Source organism: Myotis yumanensis, unplaced genomic scaffold, assembly GCF_028538775.1.
Source record: "Myotis yumanensis isolate MYYU_CA2020_CCGP unplaced genomic scaffold, mMyoYum1.0.hap1 SCAF_18, whole genome shotgun sequence".
Classification (NCBI taxonomy): domain Eukaryota; kingdom Metazoa; phylum Chordata; class Mammalia; order Chiroptera; family Vespertilionidae; genus Myotis; species Myotis yumanensis.
In genome coordinates, this window is record NW_027223769.1 from 33743086 (window position 1) to 33755963 (window position 12878).

At 43.4% G+C, this 12878-nt stretch overlaps 2 protein-coding genes across 10 annotated transcripts in view; one reads left to right on the forward strand and one right to left on the reverse strand.

Annotated features, from left to right (window-relative positions):
• CNOT1 (CCR4-NOT transcription complex subunit 1) overlaps positions 1-7689 on the forward strand; it is a 68644-nt gene extending 60955 nt beyond the window's left edge. For all 9 annotated transcript variants that reach the window (XM_070398673.1, XM_070398672.1, XM_070398680.1 and 6 more), the window contains 6 exons: positions 3084-3257; positions 3877-4026; positions 4659-4839; positions 5897-6029; positions 6887-7021; positions 7349-7689. In XM_070398673.1, coding sequence (XP_070254774.1) covers positions 3084-3257; positions 3877-4026; positions 4659-4839; positions 5897-6029; positions 6887-7021; positions 7349-7427 — 852 coding nt within the window. In that variant the 3' untranslated portion in view covers positions 7428-7689. The remainder of the gene's footprint in view (positions 1-3083; positions 3258-3876; positions 4027-4658; positions 4840-5896; positions 6030-6886; positions 7022-7348) is intronic.
• Positions 1306-12088, reverse strand: SETD6 (SET domain containing 6, protein lysine methyltransferase). The gene is made up of 9 exons (XM_070398683.1): positions 12018-12088; positions 11692-11796; positions 11477-11621; positions 11261-11402; positions 10978-11172; positions 10732-10852; positions 10086-10266; positions 9785-9927; positions 1306-9589 (listed from the first exon to the last, which is right to left on the reverse strand). Exons 1-9 carry the CDS (start codon positions 12042-12044, stop codon positions 9287-9289), a joined length of 1362 nt encoding a protein of 453 aa, XP_070254784.1. The 5' UTR covers positions 12045-12088; the 3' UTR covers positions 1306-9286.
• Positions 12089-12878: the final 790 nt, after the last annotated feature.

Consider the following 12878-nt stretch of genomic DNA (forward strand, 5'->3'; position numbering starts at 1 on the left):
ATTTTCTTTTAACATTTTTTTGGTTGGTCTGTACCATTTTGCAGTTCCTTAAAAACTTTGCAATCAGTTTCACTTCTAAAAACTTGCTGGAGTTTAAAAGGAGATTGCACTTAAGTCTATAGATCAATTGGGAGAGAATGGACATCTTAATAATGTTGAGCCTCCCCCCCCTCCTTTTTTAAAATTTTTTGATTAAGGTATTACATATGTGTCCTTATCGCCCCTTTGCCCCCCCCCCCCCCCCACGCCCACTCGTGCCCTTACCCCCCTGGTGTCTGTTTCCATTGGTTATGCTTATATGCATGAATACAAGTCCTTTGGTTGATCTCTCCCCTTTTCCCCCACCCTCTCCTGCCTTCCCTCTGAGGCTTCCTGGTCTGATAGATGCTTCTCTGTCTCTGGATCTGTTTTTGTTCATCAGTTTATGTTGTTCATTATATTCCACAAATAAGTGAGATTATGTGATATTTATCTTTCTCCAACTGGCTTATTTTGCTTAGCATAATGCTCTCCAGGTCCATCCATGCTGTTGCAAATGGTAGGCGTTCCTTTTTACAGCAGCATAGTATTCCATTGTGTAGGTGTACCACAATTTTTTAATCCACTCATCTGCTGATGGGCACTTAGGCTGTTTCCAAATCTTAGCTATGGTTAAATTGTGCTGCTATGAACATAGGGGTGCATATGTCCCTTCTGATTGGTGTTTCTAGTTTCTTGGAATGTATTCCTAGAAGTGGGATCACTGGGTCAAATGGAAGTTCATTTTTAGTTTTTTGAGGAAAACTCCATACTGTTCTCCACAGTGGCTGCACCAATCTGCATTCCCACCAGCAGTGCACAAGGGTTCCTTTTTCTCCGCGTCCTCACCAGCACTTGTCCTTTGTTGACTTGTTGATGATAGCCATTCTGACAGGTGTGAGGTGGTACCTCATTGTCGTTTTAATTGCATCTCTTGGATGATTAGTGACTTTGAGCATGTTTTCTTTCATATGTCTCTTGGCCTTCCTTCTGTCTTCTTCCGAAAAGTATTTAGGCCTGTTGCCCAATTTTTTATTGTGTTTATCTTCCTTTTGTTAAGTTATATGAGTTCCCTGTAAATGTTAGAGATTAAACCCTTATTGGAGATAACGTTGGCAAATATGTTCTCCCATGCAGTGGGCTTTCTTTTTTTTTTTTTTTTTTTTGATTTTTTTTTTTTTTGATTTTTTAAAATTCTTTATTGTTTAAAGAATTACATGAATCTCCTTTTTTCCCCTCATTGACCTCCTCCCTGCCACCCCCTCGCCCAAGCACAAGCATTTGGAATTGGATTTGATTCTTTTTTTTTTTTTTTTTTTTTTTTTCCGTGGGCTTTCTTGTTGTGTTGTTGATGGTTTCTTTTGCTGTGCAGAAGCTTTTTATTTTGATGTAGTCCCATTTATTTTCTCTTTAGTTTCCATTGCTTTAGGAGCTGTATCAGTGAAGATAGTGCTTTGGCATATGTCTGAGATTTTGCTGCCTGTGGATTCCTCTAGGATTTTTATGGTTTCCCGTCTACGTTTAAGTCCTTTATCCATTTTGAGTTTATTTTTGTGTATGGTGTTAGTTGTGTTGAGCTTTTCAACCCATGAAAGTGTATATCACCATTTAGTTAGGCTTTTAATTTTACTCTGCAGTGCTTTGTAGTTTTCAGCATAGATGTTTTAAATATCTTTCCTTAAACTTACTCCTATATGTTTGATGTTTTTTGTCAAATTGTAAGGGAGATTTTTTTAAAATTTTCATTTCTTTGTTAGTGGTCTAGAGTAATAAAATTGATTTTGTATATCTGCCTTGTATCTAGCCACCTTGCTGAATTTACTTTTTAAGGGATATATTCTAAGTACAGATCATTTCATCTACCTGTAACAGTGGGTTTTTCATTTTCTTTTTTTTTGCACTGACCAGTAACTGCAGAACATTGTTAAATAATCTTGGGGAAAGCTCTCAGTAATTCACCATTAAGTATAATGGTTTTGTGAATCTATAGTTTTGCTTTATAGATACCATTATCTGATTAAGGAAATAACCTTCTATTTATAATTTGTTGGGAGTTTCTAAATCATTAAATGGGTATTGATTTTTTTTTTTTTTTTTTGGCATACAAGACCCTGTAAACATTTTTTCTGTTAATGTTGTAATTCATTAATTTTCAAATGCGTTTAAATCACCATTGCATTTCTGAACCATTTGATCGTGATATATCACTGATTTCTATTTCTAACATTTAGGATTTTTGAATAATTTTCATGTCAGGTTTTGTTATCAGCAAAATGCTACTGCAATTGAGAGTGGAAAAATGTTCTCTATTTTCATAAGATTGTGAAAATAGTGTTAATTTTTTCCTAAATATTTATAAGGATTTGCCAGTAAAGCCACCTAGGCCATGAGTTACATTTATGGGAAAGGTTTTAACAACATTTTAAACTTCTTTATTATAAAGGACTATTCAGATTTTCATTTTTGGTTTAGGTTTAAAAAATTGAATATTTTGTGTATTTTACCTGAATTGTCAAATTTATTAGCATATAATTAAGATTCTCTTAAACTGTTTTTCATGTCTGTAGTGATGGTTCTTTTTCATTCCTGATATTAGTATTGTGTTTTTTCTATCAGTCTTGGTAGGGTTTACCTTTTATTAATCTTTTCAAAGAACCAACTTCTAACTTCAATTGCCACTTCCACCCCCTAACCCTCTTTCAATGCTTTTTTTAAAAAATTTTTGTTTTTCTCTACTTTTTTTGTTTTTAATTAGCTGTTCTTTTTCCAACTTCTGAAGATAGCTTACTTACATCATTGTTCTATTTTTTGTTTTTGTCCAGCCTCTTTTAGCATATGTATTTAAGGTTATAAGTTCTTGACACCTAGCTTTTCATAATTTCCAGATGTAAATATTTTGTTAAATAACATGTGATGTTATTGTTAAAGCTTGTAACTTTGTCATTGAAGTATACTTCTGCCTCTTTTATTTGAGTTAAAAATCATGATAGTAAAACTATTACTCCCATTTTATTTAGTGTGGAGTCAGCAAATGTTTTTTTCTTTTTTTTTTTAATTTTTAATAGGGCACTTTAAGAGTGCTACTGGTTCTTCTGCATGATTTCCCGGAGTTCCTTTGTGATTACCATTATGGATTCTGTGATGTGATCCCACCCAACTGTATTCAGCTAAGAAACCTGATCCTGAGTGCCTTCCCAAGAAACATGAGGCTCCCAGACCCATTCACTCCTAATCTGAAGGTAAAGTTTCAAACAGTTCAAGGAAAAGAAAATTATGTCTTAATATTAATAGTTCTCAGGTAAGTAGGTGTCAGGCCAGTCATTTGCTGGGTGGCCCCACAGCACAGAATTGCAGAACAAACAGACCCTTTTTCATGCCCACATTTCACAGGTGTTTTGTTTAGATTGTTGATGTAAGGGAGAAAAGGGACCATGTAAAATCATACCACTGTGGTGTGGGTACTGTCATTTCTATGTATTTTCTACCCTCCCTTCACATAAATGTTTTAAAAAGTAGCAAGTATGATGTCTGTTCTGCTTGGGGTGTCTTTTCCAAGACCAGAGCTTTTGGTGAGTGAGTAATCTAATTTTGTACTCTGGTTTTGAAGTCCAAGTCCAGGGGGCAAAAACAGTGATACAAGTAAGACCTCTCCACAATAGGTACCTAACCTGCTTTAATTTTAGAGAGATAATTTCTGTAATTTTGCATTTCAGTTCTTCTAAGCATTGATAAAAAGCAGCTCTACTCTTTAAGATATTTATAATGTATATAGTTTTAGAAAAACATTTCTACCACTTCGTAGCATAGATACAATTGACTCTTACAGATGCTCTGGTTTTGATTGTATTTGTCTGGCAGGTGGATATGTTGAGTGAAATTAACATCGCACCCCGGATTCTCACCAATTTTACTGGAGTGATGCCACCTCAGTTCAAAAAGGATTTGGATTCCTATCTTAAAACTCGGTCACCAGTCACTTTTCTATCTGATCTGCGCAGCAACCTACAGGTTAATTGGTTTGGCTTAATTCTTAGTTATGTCTTTTAGATTTCAAATGTACAATTCTATAATACATGATTTGAATATTGTATTATGTGTTCACCACCCCAAGTCATTTCTGATGGTTGGGTGAGAGTAACTAGATTATACATTTTACTAATTCATCTTAGCGACAAAAAACTAACCTTGGAAGAGGCGACCAGGGAATGGACTGATTTTCTGTAAGAATAGACTGCTAGTAACTATTCCCAGCCAGTACTCCAAGATTTTTCTAAAGAAATGGTCTAATTTGCTCTATAGAAAATGACTTGAAGTTGTATTAATTTTCCACACCAAGGAGGAAGCCTTTTCCTTCTCCAAATCTTTTTTGTAATTGAAGTGTAGTGCATATTTTCACTTTATAAACTTCACTTTTATGCTGGTACCTGTTAAAGAGCTTCGATTTCCTAAGGGAAATGTTTGTTTTTGACACAATCACCATGGGCAGCTGTGCATTTGTTAAATAGCCTCAACAAACTCAAGGAAATTTATCTAAAATGTAAATGACAATATTGAAAGCAGTTCAGCTTTTCTTTGAAGGCATAAAAAAGGCATGAATCAGCCCTCTGAGAATAAGTCAGGTGCTTTCTTTATTCATTTAGGTATCAAATGAGCCTGGCAATCGCTATAACCTACAGCTCATCAATGCACTGGTGCTCTATGTCGGGACTCAGGCCATTGCACACATCCACAACAAGGGCAGCACACCCTCAATGAGCACCATCACCCACTCGGCTCACATGGACATATTCCAGAACCTGGCTGTAGACTTGGACACTGAAGGTGAGTGGAGCCAGCAAGTTCTGAGAGTCAAGTTTTCTGCACCTTAAGCTACAGTCCAGTCATAAAAATACATTAGAGAAATAATGTTCTGTCAGTGTTTATGGCTCTGTCTGGCTATTTTATTTTTAATTGGATAGTATCTGCTCAATGCAGAAAACTATAAAGGAAAGAATCATCCAGGATTCTTCCCATATCAGTTAATATTTCAGTATATGACTAATATTTTTTTAGTGTGAAAAATAAACATGTTCCTTTTATTAGCCTCTCTTTTAAATATAGATTTGTTACATTGTTTTTGTTAACCTGCTTTTTCCCCATCAGCTGCTGGTGCTTATTTGGTAGGCAGCATTTTAATATTAGGCATTATAAACTTTAATGAATAGGACTTCCCCTACTTGTCCTGCAAAACGCTCACAATATAATTCCTACTACAGGTTGCATTTTGCCTGGTTGAACTGCATTTCTTTTGCTTTCTATATTCTAGTAGGTGCTAACCAAGGGATGCCTGCCTACTGTTAACTTTGCTATGGATTCTTGAGGGGCTAATCTTGAGTATGCATATACTGCTAGCCTATTTGTAGAAGGGATTTGAGGCAGATTAAAATCAAGACTTAACAAAATTGGTTACCATTATGTTCAGAGCCCAGCAAAAAGAAGGTAGCCTTTAGGGACACCTTAAAACTGTGATAGCCTTACAAACATGAGTAATATCAGAGGCAGACAACCAAACCTAGTTAATAGATAAAGTTTGGTCTGTGAACCTCTGATAGAGTTCAAGACCCTTTTAGAAGGGCTGTGAGGTCAAAACTATTTTCATAATAGTATCTTGGCTTTTTTTGTACTCATTTTGTAATGAGGGTACAGTGGAGTTTTCCAAAAAGTGGAAATACTGAAATAAGATCCACAGCAATGAAAAAGGACTACAGGATAATTTGAAAGCTTATAGCAGAAGAAATACAAATCCTAGCCAATCAGAATGACTTGCTTTCTTATTTTGGTCTTACAGAGCAAGTCCTCACTAAACTGAGTTTTCTTGATTTTTTAATTTTTTTTTTAGGTCGGTATCTCTTCTTAAATGCAATTGCAAACCAGCTGCGGTACCCAAATAGCCACACTCACTACTTCAGCTGCACCATGCTGTACCTTTTTGCAGAGGCCAACACTGAAGCTATCCAAGAACAGATCACAAGGTAAGAGAGAAGTTTGTTTTCCAGGTGCTTCTACCCCTTTATTGTGAATTCTCTTGAATGTTTTTCCTGTGCATTGAGCATCTTTACATGTGTTCAATGTGGGATGTAGTTGTGAACAAAATGGACATGGTTCCTGTCTAATAATTAGTCTGAATCACAGGTCATAATCATTTCTGAAATAAAAAGTAGTTTTCAATAAAAGACACCAGCATTTTGATTTAAGATCATGTGGTGGTGGTGCAATTTTTAACCAGTCCTGAGTTACACAGGCCAGCCCATGTTAAAGCACGTGGACTTATCGCCTATAGTTTAGAAGGTTTTTTAAAGTTGCCTCCTCCCCTAATAGTAGTTTGTGGGTATTAGACAACAGTATTCCTTAGATTTATACACCAAAAATTAACTAGTGATAATGTCCTATCTTGTAATTATTTATAAAGCTGCAGTCAACTTCCTTGTACTTAAATCTGTGTTCTTGTGCTTTATTATTTTCTCGGTAAATTTAGAAGTACAGTTGGCTAGGTAAAAAAAAATGAGTATTTCAGTCAATACTAACTGCCATTCAGTATTAGAATTTGCTTCCTACTTCCTTTCATTTAGTGCATACTTTAAGTGATTACTTTTTTGTACCATGTAGTCTGATATTATCCTAACTTCACCTTAACTTAGTCTTCTAGGCTCAGTAATGAATTAGGAAATCTGGGTTTGAATCCACCTGGGTTATTAACCATGCTATATAGAATACAGAGATTAATCCACTTGTCTTTAGTAAACTAAAAGTTAATAGCTTTACTAATCAGGGAGAAGAATTAGGGATCCTGAATTCGGCGCATTAACTCACTCATTCTCCCCTTCTCCAGGGTTCTCTTGGAACGGTTGATTGTAAATAGGCCACATCCTTGGGGTCTACTTATTACCTTCATTGAGCTGATTAAAAATCCAGCATTTAAGTTCTGGAACCATGAATTTGTACACTGTGCCCCAGAAATTGAAAAGTAAGTTAAAAGATTTTTTAATTGTCTAAGAATGAGAATCATTTGATGGCAGCAGTTAATTGTTAAAGCTACACACAGTGTTGCCAGGCCTGATCTTTGGGGGGTGGGGAGTGTCAATCCTCACTTGAGGGTGTCTTTTTCCCATTGCTTTTCAGAGAGAGAGATGCATGTGAGAGACATATTGACTGGTTGCCTCCCACACACATACAGATGGGGGTGGGACATGAACCTGAGGTCCTTCGGTGTGGTGTGCAGGCTGATGCTCTACCCACTGAGAACACTGGCCAGGCCTGAACTTTTCTCACAAACTTAACTCTTTCCCTTCAGGTTATTCCAGTCCGTCGCACAGTGCTGCATGGGGCAGAAGCAGGCTCAGCAAGTAATGGAAGGGACAGGTGCCAGTTAGACGGAACTGCATTTCTGTTGTACATGTGTCAGCCTGGATGTCCCACAGCATCAAGTCCATAAACTGGCTGAGGAAGCCTTTCAGCTCTTCCTGACTTTCCCAGCCCTTTGGTTCTCAGGAACCTGCCCCAATTAGTTTGGGCCAGCTTCCTGTCTATGTGGGCACGTTCCAAAGTTTAAATGCATTTTTTTGACTCTTGGCCAAAATTTAGAAAATGCTGTGAATATCATTTTGAACTTCTGTAAATACATGAAAGAGAAAACCTTTGTCTGGAACTTCTTGGGTTTGTGCAAAAAGTGTCAAAGGCACGTACATAAACTGGTAACTGCCTATCTCATGTGAAGAGGCTGCTGCTGCCATGTACTTGCCTGGGGGCATAGCTCCATGCCTTGACATTCCTGGTGTCCCAAAGAAGAAGCAAAAAAGCCAATTTAAATATTACATAACATTTTTTAAATGTGGACCTTGAAAATCACAAAAGTTGGTGAGTATGATAGAATTTAGCATACAATTTGCTTTGTCCCTGCCCCAGATCTAAAGTTGACTGCTAGAGAACATGCTCTTTTTACAAAGGGAAACACAGCAGGTCTAAAACATGCACCGCCACCACCACCACACCCGCCCCTCCAAATCTCTCCTGATGCTTGTAAATTGAGGAAAGGGAACCAAATAGTATCAACTGCCCTCCCCCTTTATCCCAGGCTAAGATGAATAACAACAAAAAGTCAAAAGGACCAACACAACCTCTTTTGTAAGGATTTTGAGTGTTTTGTAAATGTATTGGTCCAGTGTTATACTCTGTAGCCTTTCCAGTTCTTGGCCGTTAGCTCCCCTACTTCTTGTGTGTGCAGATTGTAGTCATGACACACATGCCAGTCCACTGTGCCTTTCCTCAGGAGCAGCAGCCAGTGCTGACAGTCCACCCTTGGAAAGCCTGGGGACTTTGGGAACCAGCTTTCTGCTAAACGGTAGATCTTTCCCACTAGTTTTGAGCCTGTTTGGCCTGTTCAAACAAGCAAAAAAAAGTCTTTTTTTTTGTTTCTTCCTGCTCCTTTTCAATAGAAAATTGTTAGAGCAGGTTTCTATGGTTAAACAATTACAAAATGCCCTTTAATTTTAAAAGAAAGGAGTAGGTGTATATGTGAAACTTACACCTTGAATGGCTGTCAAGTTTATGGACAGAGAGGACAAAAAGGTCCAAAATTAACTAGAAAATCTTACATGAAGCGGTCTTGAATGTCATTGGTGTCTCGGGGTTTCTTCCCTGAGGGTGAGTTGTCCCATCTAGAGCAAACTTCAGACTGCTGAGGAGTTAAAACATGCTCTGAGTGCCAGTGACATAACTTACTTTTTAATAAGGATTTAATAAGCTAAGGCAGCAGTTAATTGTCAAAGCTACACACAGTGTTACCAGGCCTAAACTTTGGGGGGTGGGAATCCACTTGAGGATGTCTTTTTTGTTCCAAATAGACTCAATTTTAACCAGGTCTACTTTCAAAGTTCGTGTTAATTAAACACTACACTAAACTACAAGACCTTTTATTATCACAATCAAATTTCTGCTAACTTTGGTCCAAACTGAGAACAAAACAGCTATAAAGCATCTTGGTCTTAAAAAGTTAAAAGGGGGGCGGATTGGTGACAATTAGCAGAGATTCCCAAGTCTGCTGTTCCCAACCCTTAAACGTGTCCCCTTACCTCAGAGTTCATCCTAGCACACCTTTGCTCCTTTGGCTTTTCTTATTAACCACCAAAAGGAAAGATCCAAATTTTCCTCCTTTTCAAGCGTCAATGAATATCAGCTTAGAAAAGTCTTTCTCATGGGATGTTCCTTCAGGCAGCAGGGAATCTGCTTAGCTTTAACCCGTCAGTTCCAACAGCTGGTGTAAGATCATCTTCTGCCCATAACGAACCTGTAAGGCCTGCTGCTCCCTCCAACTGAGTTTGCTGTAGGCGTCCTTATTACCGAGTAAATCTTGCTCAGCTTTTAAGTCTGTGGCATAGGCTTGCAGGGTCAACAGAACACTGTCCCGAAGAAGCTGTCTCCATGATTCTTTGAGTCTGGGGATATTTGTGATCACCAGGCTGTCCTCTTCCCTTTTATCTCCCCATCCATCCTGTTCTTTTAAAACTCTGAACTCCTCAGCAGACATGCACAGGACCTAGAAGCAACCATGGGCCCTTTAATTCGGATTTGCCACTTGAGTGTTTCTGAAGTTGATGTAGAGACGACAACCTATCTTGGTAGCATTCAAATATGCTCTTCCCTTCATCCCTCCTTTCCTCCCTCACCTGGCTCTATAGCTCTAAATATGAAGGCTGCTTTGAGCATTAAATAGCCGTTTGGGGCCCTTTACCTTGAGTGTGGTGGTCAGTTCCTCTTCAGTCAGCACCTCTTCCCGCCCAATCACAAAGGCTCCCTCCTCCCCTACCATCTCTAGTTCGCATAAGTAATCCCAGCGTTCACACAGCTGGAGCCTTTCAGCTTCATCTTTTGCTCCTGTAGATAGAAAAGTAGTGTGAAGCCTCAGTATATCAAAGGTCGTTTCTTAGTCTACCCCTAGTCTGCAAAAAGCAACTGTTAGCAAAGCACCTGGGACGGGGACAGGGGAAAGAGGCACATCCACGTGTCCAGGATTGAGTCAATCAGGCACTCACCCTGTAATGCTGCCTCCCGCACTGTCACCATCTGAACGTCAGCTGTGTCATCTGTGTTGTCAGGGTATGGCTCAGCAAAGCCATACATGTGAATCAGCTGCCAATTAGCCATTTGCCCGTAAGTGTTGAAAATCTCATGGCCTTTGGGAATAGGCTGAGTAGCCACCATCCGAAGACAGTTCTGGAGTGGAAGGGAGCAGCTGGGACCAGGCCCTTCCCTTCCCCGCCCCATGATTACTCCCCCCTTAGGAAGACCCTCCAGCAGGCCTGTCCAGCAATGGGATTGATGCTATGCCCACCAACAGGAACTTCCACACAGTAAACAATTTAATGAGCACCGGCATCACCTTACACCGCTGACCTGCTGCCCACACCCTGGCATTGTGCAGAGCAGCCCGCCTCCAGCACCAAAGAAATGATGGCAGTCAAGTTCATCAGAGGATTAACAACAAACATGAGAATTTCTGTGCTCAAACTATTTCACTGGGAGACGCACGTACAGGAGGCGCTAACTTACTCCTTTTCAGGACCAGGAAAGTGGAGCCCATTTAGCCTAGTGGCCAAGCAGCCATAAATGACAGGCACTGGTCTGAATCATGCCCAGTCATCAACACACCTACAAACGCACTGGGAGGGGTCCACTCACTGGAGAGTATTCTAGATTGGCATTGTGATTGGCTACGTGGTTTAGTATGTCTGCGGCAGGCACCATCAAGGGGGGGTTTGGCTCCTTTTCATCCTCCTCTTCCTCCAGGGGTTCCTGAAAGCTACCAGAGAGAACTTGGCTGGAGCCCAGGGCAGGGAGAGGGGCTGGAGTGGGGTTCACTGTGCTCTCCCCTCCTGTCCCTCAACAGCGTTCTAAAGAAAAGGGGCCTCCGAGCTGCTCACTGACCTATAGGCCATCACGAGAGCCACGAGCTGCTGGTAGAGTTCCAGGGAGCGAACCCTGGGGCTGAAAAGGTCGGGGTGGGCTTCCATGAAGGGCAGCACAACGGAATGGTACTCGCTGCGGATGTTGGCCAAATCCTTTTCCACGGCCTCGGGGACCCCTGTCCCCTGCAGCAACCGCCGGCGCTCCCCCTCCGGCCTGCAGGGAAACCCTCGTTCCCTTCACACGCCCCACCGAGACCAGTGCTCCGGAGGCAGCCTGCCCCCCACCCCTCCACGGCTCTCACCAGAACATCGGGTGCTCCAAGCGGCCCAGCTCGGGCCAGAGCGCAAAGTAGGGGCTCCAGGGTGAGGCCGGGGCCTGCAGCTCGTGGAGGAGCGCCAGCAGCAGCGGCACCCAGCCCGACTGGCTCTGCAGCGCGCCCCGCTCTGCGGGAGACGGAAGTGAGGGCCCGCGCGCGGCCCGCGGCCCCTCCTCCCGCCCCACCCGCCGGCGCGCGCACCTCGCTCCAGGAGGCCGCCGATGGAGCAGGTGTGCTGCGACAGGAGCGCGGCCCGCGGCACCGCGAACAGCAGCTCCCCGGCCTGCACGCTCTCCCGGGCCACCATGCCGTAGCCGGCCACCGTGCCCTGCCGGCTCACCGCCACCTAAAGGGAAGCAGCGGCTCAGAGCAGGCCCGCGCCCAGCCTGCCCGCGTCTCCGCCCCACCCCACTCACCTTGGGGCTCAGCTCCAGCCCCACGCGCCCGCACCAGCGCAGGAAGCCGGCCACTGGGTCCGGGTCCCGGTCGTGGCCGTCGCCACAGCCTTCAGGCCCGGTCACCTAAGACAACAGAGCGCACTGGCGAGGCCCCGCCCCCGAGAGCTCGCGGGGGGCGGAGACGGCGGCGCCGCACGGAGGGGGCGCTCTGAGTGGGGGAGGGGACCGAAAGCGACCGCGGGAGCGAGGGAGTGGAGGACACCCCCGCGCGGGACGGATGCGGGTGGAGCAGCGCGAGGCGCAGTGGGGAGAGGTGGGCCCCACTCCGGCCGCCCGCAACTTACCCGCCGGCGCTTCGCCCGAGTCGCCATGGTCCGCGAGCGTGCGACCTCGCCAGTTCGTGGAGCCGCACCGCCCTTCCGGCGTCCCTGGCCACGCCCCCGGCGCCCCTGGCCACGCCCCCGGCGGGGCTTTGAGGGCGGGGCCACGTGCCCGACCCCCCGCGCGGACCACGTGGGGCTAGTGTCAGAGCGATTAGGGATTGGCACCTGGTACTCTCAGGCCTGAAAGCGCCCTTCTGTGAGGGTGTCCCCATTTGGGCTTAGAAAACGTGCGGTCGGGTGCAGGAAGACGTGTCCCCGTGCCACCTCGAGCCTGGTTCTGAGCCGGGCACAACCCTCCCCTGGGATCTCCGACTGCTGAGACCTCGGGTGCACGTCCGGGTGAGGGACAAATTCTATTTTCTGGATGCGAAGCTGAGGGCCTCGCGGCTGCGGCTGCGGCTGCCTGCCGGCGCACCAGGCGGGCGCCGGCCTGCCTTCATCTAAGCCACTCGTTAGCTGTGGTCATCACCGGCTTTATTTGCTCAATTAGAGCAGTTTGCATGCCGGCGTGGGCAGGGCTCACAGAATTAGGATAGGCTCCTGTCACACTCGCTAGTATATTCCTGTTTTCATTTTCTGCATAGCACATAGTGGGTTTAATTTTTATTTACTTGCTTTGTTAGCTGACACACAGCAGGAACTCAATTGCCTATTGGGTAAACGGCTGAGTTAATCATAAGTGGCTAAACCTGGGGAAGGAGCCTGCTGTTAAATTTAACAAGGCAACGAATGAACATAGAGGTTACACGCTTGTGTTTTGAAGTCCAACGATGCCAATGCCAGCTCCCCACTTGGCTTTATTACAGCAAATCCCTTACTCGG

Bases quoted from the DNA above. Each gene is read 5' to 3' on its own strand.
- SETD6 (XM_070398683.1), bottom strand. From the start codon at position 12,044: ATGGCGACTCGGGCGAAGCGCCGGCGG. The intron at 10,853-10,977 runs GTCAGTGAGCAG...TCTCTCTGGTAG, and splicing joins GCTCTCGTGATGGCCTATAG to CTTTCAGGAACCCCTGGAGG. The intron at 9,928-10,085 runs GTGAGTGCCTGA...TTCTATCTACAG, and splicing joins GCGGGAGGCAGCATTACAGG to GAGCAAAAGATGAAGCTGAA.